This window comes from Passer domesticus, chromosome 29, assembly GCF_036417665.1.
Source record: "Passer domesticus isolate bPasDom1 chromosome 29, bPasDom1.hap1, whole genome shotgun sequence".
NCBI classification, from domain to species: Eukaryota; Metazoa; Chordata; class Aves; order Passeriformes; family Passeridae; genus Passer; species Passer domesticus.
This window is the reverse complement of record NC_087502.1, coordinates 3,274,442-3,291,858: the sequence shown is the minus strand read 5'-3', so window position 1 is coordinate 3,291,858 and position 17,417 is coordinate 3,274,442. Positions and strand designations below refer to the sequence as shown.

Here is a 17,417-nt window from a genome sequence, read left to right as displayed (position 1 = left end):
TCTCGGGGGAGCTAGAGCATTGCACAGGAAAGCAACTGGTGCCACAAGGAGCCTCAGGCACCTTTGGCAGTGAAACAAGGCCTTTGTTTGACCTAAGTAAGCACAAGCCATTCACATTAGTGAACAAGTGCTTAGCACAGTCTGACCTGAGTACTTGCACAAGTTAGAATAAGAAAAATCTGGGGACCTAATTGATAGGAGATTGACTTGACAAAAAGTTTTAGACATAGTCTGCCAGAAGAACTAAGGGCAAGTACAGAATCAGCCCTGTGCAGGGAAGCCATGAGGAAGATTTTGTGCTGCTTTAGGGCATCGAGACAATGCCTGGCCAGCACCTGGACATTAGCTTCAAGTATAGGAATGTGACACAGTGTATTTCTAACCCCCTGCCTATTGAATCACCTCAGCAGTGTAAAGATGGATGGTATTTTTGATACAATTCCTACACCAACCCACTGAAATTTATCCATGGTGGAGAAGCATTTCAGTGGGGGCAGACTCCTGCCCTCCCGCCAGGTCAATAAAAGGGCTTTTTGGCAGACAATGCATTTCTCTGCTGATTTCTTTGAGTGAGGGAGACCCCTCAGGACTGCTGTATCCTGAGGGAACACCGTTGGCTTTGACCTGTAGGCACCTGCACAAGCTTAGAATCAGCTGCCTCAGCTTCCAGGACCTCTCTTGGCCAGGATCCTGACATGGATGCAGGATTGCTGCGAGGCACTTCTGGGACACAGCAGGACAGGACCGGCTGTCTCGTGTCCACGTAGCACCCCCTGACACAGCCTGGGTCATCCCAAAACCAGACAAACGCTCACGTGTCAGCAGAGGGGAGCAAGGAGCACTGGGCTCCTCTCAGGGTATCTCAGCTGGCCTTGCTCCACAACACGCCCCCATTTTCACATGAGGGATTTTCCGTGGGGGACCACCAAAGTTACTAAAGTTACCAAAGTTACCCCAGAAAGTTCATTTGGCCAAGGGGTGGGGAAATTCATGGGCTATTGTCATGAAGCAGGTGTGAGCATATAGGGAAAGTTGCTCCTTGGCAGGCCCTGCTCAAAGCAGTGTACCATGGCTGTAAGCACTCCTGCAAACAATCACTTGTGAGCATCCACCTCAACCAGGCCAGAACTCCAGTCAGGGTCTTCAGGGTCTTGGTCTCTGCTCTTGTGACAGTTGTGAGGCAGATGAGGGAAACCTTGGACAATCTCTTGCAGTCATCTCTTCAGAGTGACGAATGAGCTTTGTCATCTGGCATTGTTCATTTTTTGTGCTGGGGAATGCTTTGCCTGTTCAAGAAACAGGTTTTTCCCACCTCTCTCTGAGGAAATTCTTTTCCAAACCGGTTGTGGGGAGGGGCCGTTTGGGTTGGCTTTCTGGGGGGGCCCCTTTTGGAGGTTTCCTCCCAAATTTGCCCTAAACCAGGACATTCCTACATTCCCCATGCCACATTCCCGTTCTCATTGCCCCATTCCCTATCTCATTGCCAGTCCTGGACCCGTTCCCATTCCCTATCCTACATTCCCATTCTCATGACCCCATTCCCGGTCCTGTCCCCGGCTCCTTCTGTCTGGGGGAGTGGCTCTCCAGGGTCTGGTCTCCCCTGGGCACAGCGCAGCTGATTTTGGGGTGTTGCTACCTGCCCAGCAAGGGCCATGGGGGGTGTTGCTGAAACTGGCGATCGGCCGGTGCCGGCGGGTGGGCCACGGGTTTGGGGATCCCCGGGAGAGGCGGGGATGAAAGGCGGGAGCCCCAGCGTGGGGAGAGGGGCGATAGCAGAGCTGGGGGAGCTCCGGCAGGCTGGAGGGGTGGTGGAGCCGGGAGATGAGTGGGGCCCGGGCCCCGAGCCTGAAAGTATTGTCGGGGAGCGGGGGAAGCGCTGAGTGCCTGGGGTGGGGGGATGCTGGAGAAGGGGACCCTGGGACACCTGGGAGCCGCGTTTGAATGAGGGGAGGATGAGCCCTGGGAGCCCCAAAAGCCCCTCAGCATGCCTGAGTAGGACCCGGGAGAGGGGGAATGCCCAGGACCCATGGGCCCCTCAGCAGCTCTGAGAAGAGGGACCCCCATAACCCCAAAGTAAGGACCCTGGAAACAGGGAACCCCTGGGAGAGATTTTTGACTCCTCCTTGATTTTTGGAGGTATTTCTAGCCACCAGACACCCGGTGACTTCTAGAGATGGACTTGGTTAGCAGGACCTTCAAAGGCAATACACTCACATCTTGTTTTTCTCTCAAATCACGATTTCCCATTCCCAACAATTTTTTGACTAGAGAAGGCTGCGAGGAAGCGAAAGATCCCTCAGGACACTGAAGCAGGTGAGGAGGAAGTCACTGCCCCTTTCTCCCTCTCTCCTGCTCCATCTCCCAGCCCAGCACAGCCCCCGGCTGCAGGACAACCCTGCTGTCTCAGGGAGATAAAGAACTAGGAAAGACCTCTGGCTCGGAGTTGGCAGCTGCCGGGGAGACCCGCAGAGCACAGCGCCTTTCCCAATTCCAGCCAGAGGATGCACTGACCAATTTCCTGGGAAAAACACATCCACTCTCCTGTGAAACTTTAAAAGTTTAATAAAGGAAGATAGGGGAGAAAGACCACAGAGCAAAGATGTTATGGCCAGAAGCATCTTGGCACTCAGCCCAGAGCACCCCTGCTATTTTGGAAACACCCTTTAGATACCATTTCCAATGCATCAGCTTGTTCCATATTCATAAACAATTATGTTTAGTAAATTTCTCTGAAATCTAGTTTACATATTCCAAGAACTGTTTAGCATGGCTCCTCCTCGGGTCCGCCTTTTTAGAGCATGTAGATTCCTTGGGTGTGATTTTAGTCCATTTTTATCACAACCTTCACTATTGCACCTTGGTCCACACTGTCTTCAGACGGTGAGTGCTGATGGTTGGCATATCCGTAGCAGGTGTGCTCATCCTGTGTTCATTGGGTTTTATCCCATCCAAGCAGGCATTTTACCATAAGCATACTTATATCAGCTATTTCTAAGTTTTAGATAAAAGAAATAAAAACTATATAACGAAGATACTTTAATACCAGACATATGGAATCCATTTTTAATATTGGTGAAAAGCCAATATTATAATATGTATCTCTACCATTCCTCAGCGGTGGCTCCGCAGTTCCCGGGCAGAGCCCAGCGCCCAGCGCTCCCCACTTCCACCCCACCTGCGCCACCCGCTCGCATCCAGCGAGCCCCGGGAGCGGAATTTTGGCTCGGGGGGAAGGGGACGGTACGGACGGATCTGCACTGGGGGCCCCGAGCCCCCTGCCCATGGCTGGGGGCTGCTGGGGGTTTCTCCCCCTGCCCCAGAGCCGGTGCTGCTGCGGCCGTGGGGTAGAGCGGGTGCGGAAGGCGGGTCCGGGGCGGGAGCGGAGGAGGAGCGGGAGGAAGGGCAGGGAGAGGGGAAGGGGAGGAGCAGGAAGGCGAGGAGCACGAAGAGGAGCGGCCCGAGGAGGAGCAGCAGTGGCAGGAGCATTGCGGGGCTCCACGGCGAGCCCGCTGAGCCCGCAGCTCGGCTGGCCCCGGCAGCATCGCATTGCCCTGCGTGCCGCGGGTGAGCGCGGAGGGGAAGCTCGCCCCGAGCCGATCGCGGCAGCTCCGGGAGGGATTTTTGGGGGGCGAAAGGAGGGAGGTTGGAGGGGTTTGGGTCTGGCGGAATCCGGAGTCGCGTCCCAAATATATTTCGGTGTCGCTGGGAGCGGTATTTTTTCTTCCTATGACGAGGGGACATTTTTGGATGTGGCCGGAGTGCAGAGCTGAGCCGTGAATGGCCCGGGGGGATTTTGCGGGGCCCACGTGGCGCTCGGCCGGTGCCGGCGGGCGGGACACGGGTTTGGGGATCCCCGGGAGAGGCGGGGATGAAAGGCGGGAGCCCCGGCGTGGGGAGAGGGGCGATAGCAGAGCTGGGGGAGCTCCGGCAGGCTGGAGGGGCGGTGGAGCCGGGAGATGAGTGGGGCCCGGGCCCCGAGGCTGAAAGTATTGTCGGGGAGCGGGGGAAGCGCTGAGTGCCTGGGGTGGGGGGATGCTGGAGAAGGGGACCCTGCGACACCTGGGAGCCGCGCTCGAACTGATATAAAATTTCAATAGTCAATCCGGATTTTATTTTTTATGTTTTTTATTTTAAAGCCAGCAGCGCTGGGTGGTCGGGGAGTCACCGCTCCACTCACGGCACACACCACTTACAAGTTCGGTAAAGTATATATACTGTTTTTAAGCCTACAAAGCATTTTCCAATGTGCTCGGTTAGTCCAAATCAGCAAATATCAATAAGCTGGGATACGCAATTTCATAATCTTTCCAGGTGGTCCTTGGCTTCCTGTCCTTCTTGTGGTCATCTGGAGGGAGGTGATTTACACTGGTGTCTGCTACCTGATTTTATCACGTTGTTGTAGGTAAAAAATTGATGCAGCCAATTTAATAAAAATAAAAACAGAATTTATTCACAACCAATATACAGTCCTGACAGCCAACAATCAAGGAACAGCACCGACCCCGGGATCTGAGCTGGGTGAACACAGAGTCCGAGCTGGCTAGCAGTGAATCCCCACTGTTCACAAAGAGAGCCTGGTAGAGCCGGCTTAAATACAGTTTTTCTAGCCCCAGGCAGGGTCTCTTGTCTTCCATGTAGGACTCTCGTCTTTTTTCAGGTTTTCTCATATTCATGTTGTTTTATTTCTCCGTGCAAAAGTCTAACAAAGCTCGTCCAGGAATCCATGTATTTTTGCTGCCGAGTTCCTGGAATATGTATTTCAGATGTAAGTTTGTGATGGCTCAGGTTATGTAGGTCAGACATCTTCATGGGCCATCATGGCTGGGTGGCTCCTGGTTCATTCTAGAGAGAACACCCATCTCCTGTCTCAGCCAGTGTTTTTCATGTGTTAATTTGGATTCCTTTCCTCTGCTGCCAGCTGTGGTTTCCTCACTCTCTGTAGCAATCCCTTGTCTCTGGCTAGTGTGCCCTCATGACTTGTTTGATTAGAAATCATACTATATCCTATATAACACTCATACCACATCTGACAGAATACTCATAATGTACGAATTATCAATATACACATACACATGTAGTCTCAATCAGCACGAATTGCCAAAATACACTTAACAATCCCTCCCCTTCTTCATAAACACATTAAGTTGTGCTGTTTTTCTAAAAATGTTCATGCGTACATCTTTCTAGCCTTTAAAAAATTTTCCCTTAGAACCCATGTGATTACCTTTAGCTACTTGGTGCTTATGTGAGTTTACTGTTAGGATGGAAATACATGGAGTATACTCTTCTACTTCATGATATTCTTTTCCTTCCCTGCTGATGCAAATTGTTGTAATCACCCTTTTGTTTTTGAAATCTTTGCATTATCGCATTTGAGAAGCTGCTCTGGAGCTAAACTCTCACTTTTCTAGGGCTATTTTTCTGCTGATAATGAGCCTTCCACAAATCCAGCAGTGGGATTGTTCCACCCTCTTCTTCTTTATTTCTGACTCCTGTCGTCTTAACTCTTGAGCTACCTGCTTTATTTTGCTCTCTGGATCCACCCCATCTTTATTCTTCAAAAAACAAAAAGTCCTATCATATTGCAGACAAGCCCTGTCATCATGATCTTCAAGAAGGTCAAGAATAACTGGCTCATTCTTGAGGGATAGCCTATTTTCATATTTCAAATTCTTTCTTACCCAGTATGTTTTCTTCTTATCACACACCTTTTCAGGCGATTATGATCATAACATAGTTTGTTAACTTGGAAATAAGCTACAAACTCCATTATTCCCCCAGTCTACATGGTGTGATTACACGTATCACAAATAGGGATGGGTATCTGTTCAATATTCCTCTTATAAATTTTATGCATGGGTGTTTCTGACTTTTTGCTTTTTGCATATAACATATTATTTTTCCATTCTAGTCACATATACTGAGTAATATTTAACGTACTGTACCCACTTTTCTTACCTTTGCTGCAGTCTGCTGGGGCTGGGTGTGCTGAAGTCTCTGTCTCTGCTTGTCCTCTCAGGACAATCTGCAAACATTGCCTGCACTCATTACCAGGACTCTGCCTCTCCATGCTGGGCAAATTTTCCAGGTGTGAACCAGCTGTGCTGCACATGGTTAGACTCAGGCCCATCAGGATCCCCATATTTGTATTCTTCTGCTTCTGCTTATGCCCACTGGGTTGCAGCCAGCAGCAAGGTCAGACCATCTTCTCAGCAGCAAGCATATTCTTCTGGGGTCCCATACCCGGACCAAGCCACATACTTTTTTAAAGATGCCCCATCTTGATAGTTGAACTGTATCAGTTCTGCAGGGCACTGTGTTCAATCTCTGGTACTCGATTGTTAGAATTTGAGCTTGCGAATTTACTTTTTCCCTCTGTCCTGTTCTGAAACAAGTGATGTCACTCCAGGGAATCCAATTCTATTATGCCTAATTCAGTAGTGATTTCTAAGATACAGCTAGTCAGATACTGTTCTTCCTCTGTATCCCTTGTACATAAACCTCTTGGTCTATATCCCCTCCTACAGTGTGTGACCTAGACTTAGTGACAGCATTCGCATTTAAAATAGATGGATGTGCAACCAGTCACTGTGCAACTTACCTGATCTTTTTCAGTCATTTACTTGGCTTTTCTCTTTTAATTTGGTGCTTACTAAATATCCAACAGTTTTTGTCGTACTTTAACTTATTTTAATTTTACTTCCAATGTTTCTTATAACTTCAATCTAGTTTGTATCTTATATACCCAGTCTTTCCAGATTTTTCACTAATCACGTTACTTGTTTTATTATATTCTTTACAGTATCTTCTAACTATTCAATATACTTAAAACAACTTCATGAATAATACTCATAGTTCCAAAGAAAAGATTTTACTTCTCGTAACAATCTGTTTTTACAACTTACAACCTTAGGTATTAACATGCATAAACACAGACTCATTTACTTATAAAACAAGAGGTGTTTTCCACACTTCAAAATTACTAGATGGACATTAATTATGATGGGATTCTTTTGATTTTTTGTGTAACCTTGTGGCAAATAATTTATCAAAGAATATTTTAAAAATTGAAAACATAGGAAAAGATTGGGAAGATTTCATCTCACTTGTGCAAGAGAAGTTAGTTTAAGAGCAGTTTAGTTGCTTAGCTTACAGTTTGGCAATTTACTAGGCCTACAGTGTCTATTGAACTTGTAAATTGAGTCGTTTAGGAGATAAAGGCCTGGATGTCTCTTTTGTGGTTCAAACAAAGGGCTCAGCTCTGCCTTTGGGAGTCTTTAATAGGGAGCTTATCTAGCTCCCAGAAGAAGTTTTAAGTTTTACAACATTTAATAAAAACATAGTAACTTGATGCAACTATAACTTTTCTCAGAGGATGACAGTATTGTTTCAGATCACACTACAGTTCTTAAACTTATAATTGCTTTGTCTTAAAAACACATCTAAACTTTTAAAACTTCCACCCAATGTAGCTTTTCTTAATTTCACACATTGAATGTGATGTTTTAAATCTTTCTTTTCTGTTTAAGCACAAATATATATATATATTTTTTAACCAATATACTACTAGTTTACTTTAAAGCACTGTAATCATAATAAATAAAGCACAAATTTAACACTTACAGAGACTGGTTAAACACATATTTTATGCACATATCAATTATAAGCTACAAGACTCGTTTGGACTTCAAACATATAAATCTGGCTGATTTACTTTAGAGCTGCTAGTTCTGTTAAACTTTTGTCCAAACTTTTAAAACTGCATATAATTCACAGACTTGAGCAGACACTTAAGGATCTTGATCTTTACAATATTCTAAACGTCTTCTTAGCCTGGCCTTTTTGTGGTAACACAATAATTTACTTTCAACACTTCTGAAAACTTCTAAAACTTCTAAAACTTCTAAAATTTTTTTCAAAAACTTCTCAAGACTTTCAAAACTCCAAGCAAATTTCCAAAAATTTTTTAATCTGCAAAAGTGCATCAATCTTTCTCAACTAGTCTCTCTTAAAAACTTTTTTTCAAAGTTGTACACCATCTCTATAGGTATGCACATAATTAAGGAGATACACTTCAATACTACTTTCTTCTAGGAAAGAAATTTTGCTATTTTTCTCTAATAACACCTCTAGATCTTTTCTTAACACATTGAAACTTAGTTTAGAAATTGATAAGGTATTTATTCTTTTATATTTTGGTGTCTCTCTTAATTGCAACACTTTTAATAATAGGAACTTCAAATTCTTTTCCTTTTTCTATTTCTGTAGGGACTTTTCATGTTTCACATCTTCCTGGTATTTCTATAATACATGTTTTCTTTGCACTAAGACCAAAAGCTTTGCTAATGTGAGCCTCTTGAGATAATGTGAGCTGTATCTACTGGCACTTCTTCCTTCTCTCTTTTTCTTGAATTCAAATAATTAGGAGGAGCAGATGGTCTTACAGCCTCCTCCACAGGCTGGGCAAGGGAGGTAAATTGTCACAGGACTCCCAAGTGTTATTTTTGATTTTCAGCTTTAACCCTTGATTCTGACTCATCTTGTCCATTTTAACCTATTAGTAGTAAGTTTCTCATAAAGGAATTTTACCTTCTCACTATACCCTTCAATCCAGTGCCTGCAATACCTTAGAAGTTTCAGCAGCTGTCTGATCTCTCTTTTTGTCTGTGGGAGGGTAAAGCAACAATTCTTGCTACTCTTTCAGGGTCTAATTTATTTTTCCTTTTTATTAACCAATGTCCCAGATATTTAACTTCAGGTTCAGTAAACTCTAACTTAGATTTTGAAATTTTTAGGCCCTTATCTTTTAAGAAGTTTAATGATGTTATGGTACTTGCTTTTACATCTTTCTCTTTAGGATTAGCCACTAAGAGGTTATCTACATATTGTAATAATTTTGTCCCTTCTATTTGCACAAATTGATTTAATAATTGTTCAAGAGCCTGACCAAACAGATTTGGTGAATCTACAAACTCTTGAGGCAAAGATGCCTACTTGAATTGCTGCTTTTTATTTGTCTTTGGGTCGCAGCATTTCTGTAAATTTTGATTGGGAATAATCTTGTACTAGCATAGTCCCATAATCTGGCATAATCCCCTTCCTCTTTATTTTGCAAATTCTTACCACCCACGTGATGATGTAAAGCTTGGCAAGTCCATCTTTTTGAAGGTGCTAAACACAGGCTAGATTAGATGTTTTCTAATTTCCTCATCTCCCCCTATTTCTACGCAATAATGTATCATTAGTTCTTTGGATCTTATTTGTCTCTTGGGGCAGTTCTCTTAGTGTTCTAGCATCCGCCTCAACGCACTATTTCTCGGAATTTCAGGTAGACTGTTCTCCTGTTCTTTTTCAGGTTTGCTCTGAGTATTTCCCTGAATCTTGCTCTTTTTTTGCTCCATTTCACAAGCTCTTCCTAAAGTTCCCTTAACGTACGTACCTTTTTCTGAGCTGAAAGGAATTCCTAGAAAAACTTTTTTACTGGTACTGTGTCTAAGTTCTGATCCCCTTTTGAAAAAATATTACCAGTCTACTAGACACACAGCGAACCGGTCTGTGGATTTTGGGCTGGTAATGAGCTCTTGTTCTTTTCTTTTACCTGGATTTCTTTTTCCCCCATGCTGGAGAACTTACCTTCCCCTTTCTGATCCTGCCCGTAATCGATCCCCCTAGCTCCCCGACTTTCAGGTTTTTTTGTCTGAAAATGATTTTTTGTCTGCTTCCCCCTCGACCGACCACTTTCCTCTCGGAAGAGTGGAACTGTGATCCTGGGGTCCACACTCGCTTCGTGACAGTGCCACGTCTCATGACTTCATGACTTGTTTGATTAGAAATCATACTATATCCTATATAACACTCATACCACATCTGACAGAATACTCAAAATGTACGAATTATCAATATACACATACACATATAGTCTCAATCAGCACAAATTACCAAAATATACGTAACAAAATGCATCAGGCTTTTTATTATACATAAGCATTTAGTTGCTTTGTTGTAATATCTCTTAGCTTTAGCACAAGTTCCTCTATTTTATTCTAAGCATCAGTTGTCTTGCTACTTCCTGTCTTTTACTCTACTATACTTCTTTTATTTTGATGCTTTATTTGGCCATTTGGTCAGAAAGTTTCAGAACCTTTCTTTGTGTCTATTTTGGGCACAGCAGATAGAAACATTTGCTGATTCCATTGCCAATTGACACAAATCACAAAAACATTTTTCATAATCCTCCCCTTTATCTTATTGATTCATGTCTTTGCTTCAAATTGAGCTAATACTGTTTGAGTTTCAGTTTTATTTGGTTCTGCTTTGCCCTTGACTGTCATAAGGGAGTGAGTTTTTTCTCCTGTGGTTGTTATTTTAGGGTTTATGGGTATTGCTGAAATCTGCATTCCCTGGATCACTGAATGCATTAACCTAATAAAGCATGGAATCAAACATGGTATAAACAATAGGCCTAATGCAGAAGAAAGCAACATAAACCCCAATGTTTTCCACCAGGCACCTTCAAACAAATTATTCCGTGAATTGTCAGTTAATGTGGAATTCCATTATTGCACTGGAACATGTGCAACTTGTTTAATTTTGTCTACCAAATGTGTAACAGCCTCTCCATTATCATCAGTCTCTAAACAGCACTCAGATGTACTAAATTTTCCACAAAACTCCCTTTCTTCAGCTCATAAGTAATCTGGGGCTAGCCTATTCTGATATACTGCTGCTCTGGTCTGGCTTAGTTGTCTAGCTACAAGCTTCAATGCCTCTGATGTTTGGTTAAAAGTAATTTCTACACTGGCCTGTAATCTAATAATTTGGTTAAGTATATAAATAGGGGTTCTATAACTCCAGCTGCTGTGCTGAGCCCAGGAGGCAGGATCACAGTAATCTGTGATCCATTGGGAAGTCCATTCTTCATTTTTCCAGGTCTGTTTTCCTCCTATTTCAGTTTGTTTTCTTCTGCGCAGAGTTTCCTAAAGATATTGTCCCAAATATTCACCTTTGCTCTTTGGTAGCAAAAAGAATGCAGGTTGTATAATTGCAATTGTACAGGTACCTCTCCACCTCTTTGATAATTCATCATATGCCCTTTTACCACATATCCAAAATAATCCATTTGAAGCTTTCCTATTTTCAGCCTTCTGCCCCTGATTTTCCCAATATCCCTTAAGATCTTTTACCTCCTCTAAAGGATTGGCATGTGTTGCACTTTCCCAGCAAACAGTTCCATTGGTACAATTGATGGAGCAATAACCTGTTGGTGGTTTTGGCCACCAGGTTGTAAAAGTGGAGTTGGTGGTATATATCAACTTGCAGGAGGTATGTCCTACATACGTAGTATAATTGTTTCCTTTCCTAGAAATACAAATTTGGCCTACTACTTCATGAGTCAATATTTACCCCTGAGGTTGAATTTCATTAAATCTTTGTGTAGTGTTCCATAATATCAACTGATCCGGTCCAACCCCTTCTCCCCTCCACGGCCATTGCTCGGTTATTTGGGATCCCCATCAACCCAACAGTTAGTCACATTTAATTCCTTAACTACTTTTTGCATCAGATCAATAAACAAATTTTTTTCCTAACATGGGGCGGTCCCAATCACTGAGTCTTTTCTTAATATTTTATACAGGTCACTTCCTGCTCTTGTTCTTTTTGGTTTGAATTTCCCCTAAATGCTTTGTGATGTTTTTCACTAACTCTTCCTTGAATTTATCTTGTATTCCCCCTTTATCTGAGTATCCCCACGTTCCGCCTTTGGGAAAAGAGAAGAATGGTTCTCCCTGGTGACAAAATTGATAGTTTCCAGGTGCCCATCCTCCCACTCCTGAATCTGTTGCTACCCAGTAACTCTTCTCTCCTGTTGTACAGGTTTCAGGTTGTCCTGGCCCATCACATCCTGCATTAATATGAGTGTGTGCTCGGGCCATGGTCCAGCCATACTTTACATTTTGGTCGCACTTCAAGCAGGGATTGGTTTCCCATTCCCTGGAAGACCCAACAGTACCAGAAGGCCCCACAGTTTTATTGTCCCTCTTCCTCCTTGGCCTCCCGGGGTGCTCCCAGCAGTGAGGGGTACCATCTTCTCAGCAGCAAGGATATTCTTCAGGGGTTCCGTGTGAGCTTTCCTGCATTCCGTGCCGTTTCTTAAATACTTCCCAGTTCTTTGCTTTGGCTGGCTTGGATCTGCAAAGGACTCGATTACGTTTGCAACGCTCAATCTTTTTAATGTTTGACTCACTTGATAGTCCCCCTCTTAATCCATATTTCCACAACATCTACCACTCATAAGAATCTAGTTTTAATGTTCCTTTCTCTAGTCTCTTTTATAAAAAATATATTCAGACAAAATCTGTTCAATATGTTTACACTCTGGACACAACCCACTTGGAGGATAATCCCTGTGACAATGATAACACCACCTCTCCTTCCAATAGTTGCATTCAGTGCTTACAAAGGGATAGCAATTACAGTCCTTTTCAATACAGGTTATTTTATCTCCTGACATCTCTTGAGAATATGGCATCCCATATAACATCTTGTATGGGGAGATCCCATGCTCTGAGTTTGGCATTGTTCGCATATTTAACCACACCAATGGTAAATACTCGGTAAATATTGGATTAATGCTTAATCCAAGATAATTTTTTTTTAATCATTAGTTTTGCTAGGTGATGCTTTAGGGTCTGGTTCATTCTTTCAACTCTCCCCAAACTCTGAGTGTGCCAAGGGGTATAATATTCCCAAGAGATCCCTAGAGCTTTCATTACTTTTAACACTTTTGAGGTAAAGTGGGAACCCTGATCCAAATCAATCACTCTAATCATCCCAAATCGTGGAATTATTTCTTCTAAAATAATCTTTGTAACAAAATGTGCTGTTGTTTGTGTCACAGGGTAGATCTCCACACAATGAATTAATTGGTCCACTATTACTAACAACTACTTTTATCTTCCCATTTTCTGTAGTTTGGTAAAATCCACTTGTATCTCTTCAAAAGGCCTATAGGCAGTTTTTCTCCCTCCCCGCGAGGTCTGTCTAGATGTCTTCTTGTTAATTTTCTGGCAAATAATGCATCCTTGTGTCTTCTGTTTTGCTATATCAAATATTCTTATACACCCAAAAAACTTTAAAAAGTGGTCACTTAGTGCTCATGTTCCCCAATGAGTTCATGAATGTAACTTGAGAATTATTCTTTTAACATTACTTTTAGATAGCATTTCTCTACCATCTGGTAAAAGCCACTTATGCCCTTCTAGCTTAGCCCCTAGTTTCTGCATCTCTTGTATTTCCTTTGAGATAGAGCATTTTTGATACTGATACTTTGTATCATCCTCACTGTTATTCCAGTTATTTAAAAAACACAGGTAAGCGTACTGCTGCCCTTTGTGCTTCTGCATCAGCCAAATTATTGCCATGAGTCCCATAATCCATTCCCCTCTGATGTCCTCTTACATGGACATCAGCTATCACTGATGGACCTCTCAAAGCTTCTAATACTCTCACTCTTATTGGAATGATTGGCTTACTTATTTCTATCTTAATGGGTCCATTAATGCTTATTATACATAAGCATTTACTTGATTTGTTTTAATATCTCTTAGTTTCACCACATCTTTGTCTATTTTATTTCAAGCATTGGTTTTCTTGCTACCTCATCTCTTTCACTCTACTGTACTTCTTTTATTTTGCTGCTTTATTTGGCCATTTGGTCAGAAAGTTTCAAAACCTTTCTTAGTGTCTATTTTGGACACAGCAGATTGAAGCATTTTCTGATTCCATTGCCAATTGACACGAATCACAAAAACATTTGTCACAGAATCAGGGGAGGATGAGCACTGGGACCCCCAAAAGCCCCTCAGCATGGCTGAGCAGAACCTGGGAGCGGGGGGGATGCCCAGGACCCACGGGGCCCCAGCAGCTCTGAGAAGAGGGACCCCCATAACCCCAAAGTAAGGACACTGGAAGCAGGGAACTCCTAGGAAGTGGTTTTGGACTTAGTGAATTTTGGAGGTATTTCTGGCCACCAGCCACCCAGTGACTTCTAGAGATGGACTTGGAGAGCAGGACCTTCAAAGCTAATGTCCTGGTTTAGGACAATTTTGGGAGAAAACCTCTAAAGGTCTTTCCTCTAGAAGACCAATTTCAAGTGGCTCCTCCCCCAACTGGTTCTGGAAAAATATTTCCTTTGAGAAAAGTGGAAAACACTGTTTATTTAACAGGCAAAGCACTCACCAGCCCAAGAAACGAGCAGTATTAAGCAATAAAACCTCTTGCTGCTCCAGAAGAGATGACAAACTCACAAAGCCCCTCCATGGGCTGTAGCTCAGCTCACTCAGTCTCTTATCAGTCCCTCTGGTGCTGGAAATGCCGCGGCCCAGCCCCGGTGGGGCACAGGTGTGAGCTCCTGGTGCTCTTGTGAGTGCTCAGTCCAGAGCAGGTTTAGACAGGTCCAAAGACAAGGAAAGCAAAAAACCACAGTCCAGGGGGAACTTCTCTGCCTCAGCAAGCTCGAACTAACTAAAAGCAAAAGGAGAGCTCTGTCCTGCTGTCTGTCCATCCGCAGACAACAGAGGAGCAGGAATGTGGAGGTTCTGAAATGAGAGAGGTTCTGAAAACAAACTCCATGTTTCTTCTTCCTCTTTGCTCTCAGAACCAGCCTTAATGATACAAAACTTATTTCAGAGGAATGGGGATGCGAGCATCATAAAGTCACTCCTGAGACCCCTAAACCCCACTCAGCCTGTCTAAGCAGGACCTGGGAGAGGGAGGATGTCCAGGACCCATGGGCCCCTCAGCAGCTCTGAGAATAGGGACCCCCATAACCCCAAAGTAAGGACCCTGGAAACAGGGAACTCCTGGGAGAGGTTTTCGACTCCTTCTTGATTTTTGGAGGTATTTCTGGCCACCAGACACCCGGTGACTTCTAGAGATGGAACTGGCCAGCGGGACCTTCAAAACCAATGCACTCACATCTTGTTTTTCTCCCAAATTAGGATTTCCCATTCCCAGACCTTATCTGGATAGAGGAGAAGGCTGCGAGGAAGCAGAATATGCTCCAGAACACTGAGGCAGGTGAGGAGGAAGTCAGTGCCCCTTTCCCCCTCTCTCCTGCTCCATCTCCCAGCTCAGCACTGCCCCTGGCTGCAGGACAACCCTGCTGCCAACGCTGTCCTGCTGGGGATGGACTGGGGGGATCTCTTTCTCCTTCCCTCTGGCACAGAGGCAAATCCCATCCTCTCCTTGTCCTTCCTCCCGCAGACAAGGAGCTGAAGATGGAGAGCAGGGAGGACAAATCCCCACGGCAGAACCTCATGGACGAGGCCGTTTTGAGTGGCTCCACAGCACGGGAACCTAATGGGGCTGAAAAGCCTCGGAGATCCCTCAGGAGGAGGGGCTCCAAACCCAGCCCAGGATATGCTGAGGGAGAAAGACCTAGCCTGTGCCAGGAAGGCAGCCAGAGATCTGGCCAGAGCTCTGAGGTGGTGGTCAATGAGCAGCTTAATGATGGCAAGAAGCCCCACCAGTGCTTGGAATGTGGGAAGAGTTTTCCCGCGAGCTCCCACCTGATCATCCACCAGAGGATCCACACCGGGGAACGGCCCTACGAGTGTGGGGAATGTGGGAAGAGCTTCAGGATCAGCCACCAACTCACTGCCCACCAGAGAATCCACACGGGGGAACGGCCCTACGAGTGTGGGGAATGTGGGAAGAGGTTCCAGACCAGCTCCCACCTGATCACCCACCGAAGGATCCACACTGGGGAATGGCCCCACGAGTGTGGGGAATGTGGACAGAGGTTCAGGATCAGCTCCCACCTGATCGCCCACCAGAGGATCCACACCGGGGAACGGCCCCACAAGTGTGAGGAATGTGGGAAGAGCTTCAGGATCAGCTCCCACCTGATCGTCCACCAGACGACCCACACCAGTGAACGGCCCTATAAATGTGGAGAATGTGGGAAAGGCTTCAGGAGGAGCTCCAGCCTGAAACTCCACCAGGTGACCCACACTGGGATACGCCCCTATGTGTGTGGGGAATGTGGGAAGGGCTTCCGTGACAGCTCTCGCCTGATCATCCACCAGACAATGCACACTGGGGAATGCCCCTACACCTGCTCTGAATGTGGGAAGAGCTACATGGGGAACGCCAGCCTGATCATGCACCAGAGGATCCACACTGGGGAGAGGCCCTACAAGTGCGGGGAATGTGGGAAAAGCTTCATCCAGAGCTGCCATGTGATTCTCCACCAGAGGATCCACACTGGGGAGAGGCCCTGTAAGTGCAGGGAATGTGGGAAAAGCTTCACTGCGCCCTCCGCCCTGATTGCCCACCAGAGGATCCACACTGGGGAGAGGCCCTACAAGTGCGGGGAATGTGGGAAAAGCTTCAGCCAGAGCTCCAGCCTGACTGTCCACCAGAGGATCCACACTGGGAAGAAGCACTATGAGTGTCCTGAGTGTGGGGAGAGGTTTCAGAGCAGATACCGTCTCCTCAAGCATCAGCAGATTCACACAGAATAGAGGCCCTTCCGCTGCCCCGAGTGCAGGAGGGGCTTTAAGAAAAACTCCACCCTCATCACCCACCAGCGGATCCACGCTGGGGAGAGGCCCTAAGAGTGTCCCAAGTGTGGCAAGCACTTCTCCCAGAACTCTACTATGACCCAGCACCAAGGGAGGCAGCAGTAAGGGAAGCCCTACAAGTGCCCCGTGTGCAGGAAGAGCTTTGAGCGCTGCTCCAACTCCATCCTCCACTGGAGGACCCCCATTGGATGGTCCACGATGACCCTCGTTTGGCAGAGACTTGGTGATCCATGGTCCCTTTGATCCAGGTTAGGAAGAAACCTGGCTGGTGGTCTCCACATCTTCCTGGCTCCTCTTGGACACTTGGGCAGCAGGAGAAAAATCCATTGGGATGCAAACCGACATCAGAATTTCATAGGGGACCGTACAGTTTTGTACTTTTGACCCCAAAAATATCTCACTTTTGCATCCAATCATTTCTTCAGGTGGCATCAAGGAATACTGGATGGTGTTGGAGGTCTTTTCCAACCTAAATCATTCTATGATTCTAATTCTCCCTGGCCTAGAGACATCTTCCACAGCCAAATGGTGATGGACTGGGGCACAAAACCAGGATTTTGGAGAAAATGGAGTGGAAATTCCTCTAGAAAAGATCCTTTCTACCCACCCAGGCACATGGATACTCAGCCAGCATGTACACATAAATCCTTTTATTTTGGCCTTGATTTTCCTTCATATTTCTTTATCCCTTCACGCACCATTGGGGTAAAAATAAAGACATTTAACTAAGTCACGGATGGTGACATTGGGGAATATGGTGGGGATGGGGCTGGGGACATGGACAAGGACATGGGTGCAGACATGGCTGTGGATGGCGATATTGTGCATGGG

General features: G+C 45.2%; 1 protein-coding gene across 1 annotated transcript; it reads left to right on the top strand.

Annotated features, from left to right (window-relative positions):
- The first annotated feature begins 3,417 nt into the window (after window positions 1-3,417).
- Window positions 3,418-17,315, top strand: LOC135287374 (zinc finger protein 664-like). The gene is made up of 4 exons (XM_064400732.1): window positions 3,418-3,564; window positions 4,137-4,200; window positions 15,000-15,078; window positions 15,265-17,315. Exons 3-4 carry the CDS (start codon window positions 15,057-15,059, stop codon window positions 16,524-16,526), a joined length of 1,284 nt encoding a protein of 427 aa, XP_064256802.1. The 5' UTR covers window positions 3,418-3,564; window positions 4,137-4,200; window positions 15,000-15,056; the 3' UTR covers window positions 16,527-17,315.
- The last annotated feature ends 102 nt before the right edge of the window (window positions 17,316-17,417 follow it).

Excerpts from the sequence above, each read along its gene's own strand:
- LOC135287374 (XM_064400732.1), top strand. The coding sequence starts at position 15,057 with ATGCTCCAGAACACTGAGGCAG. Across the intron at positions 15,079-15,264 it reads GCTCCAGAACACTGAGGCAG|ACAAGGAGCTGAAGATGGAG; the intron begins GTGAGGAGGAAG and ends TTCCTCCCGCAG.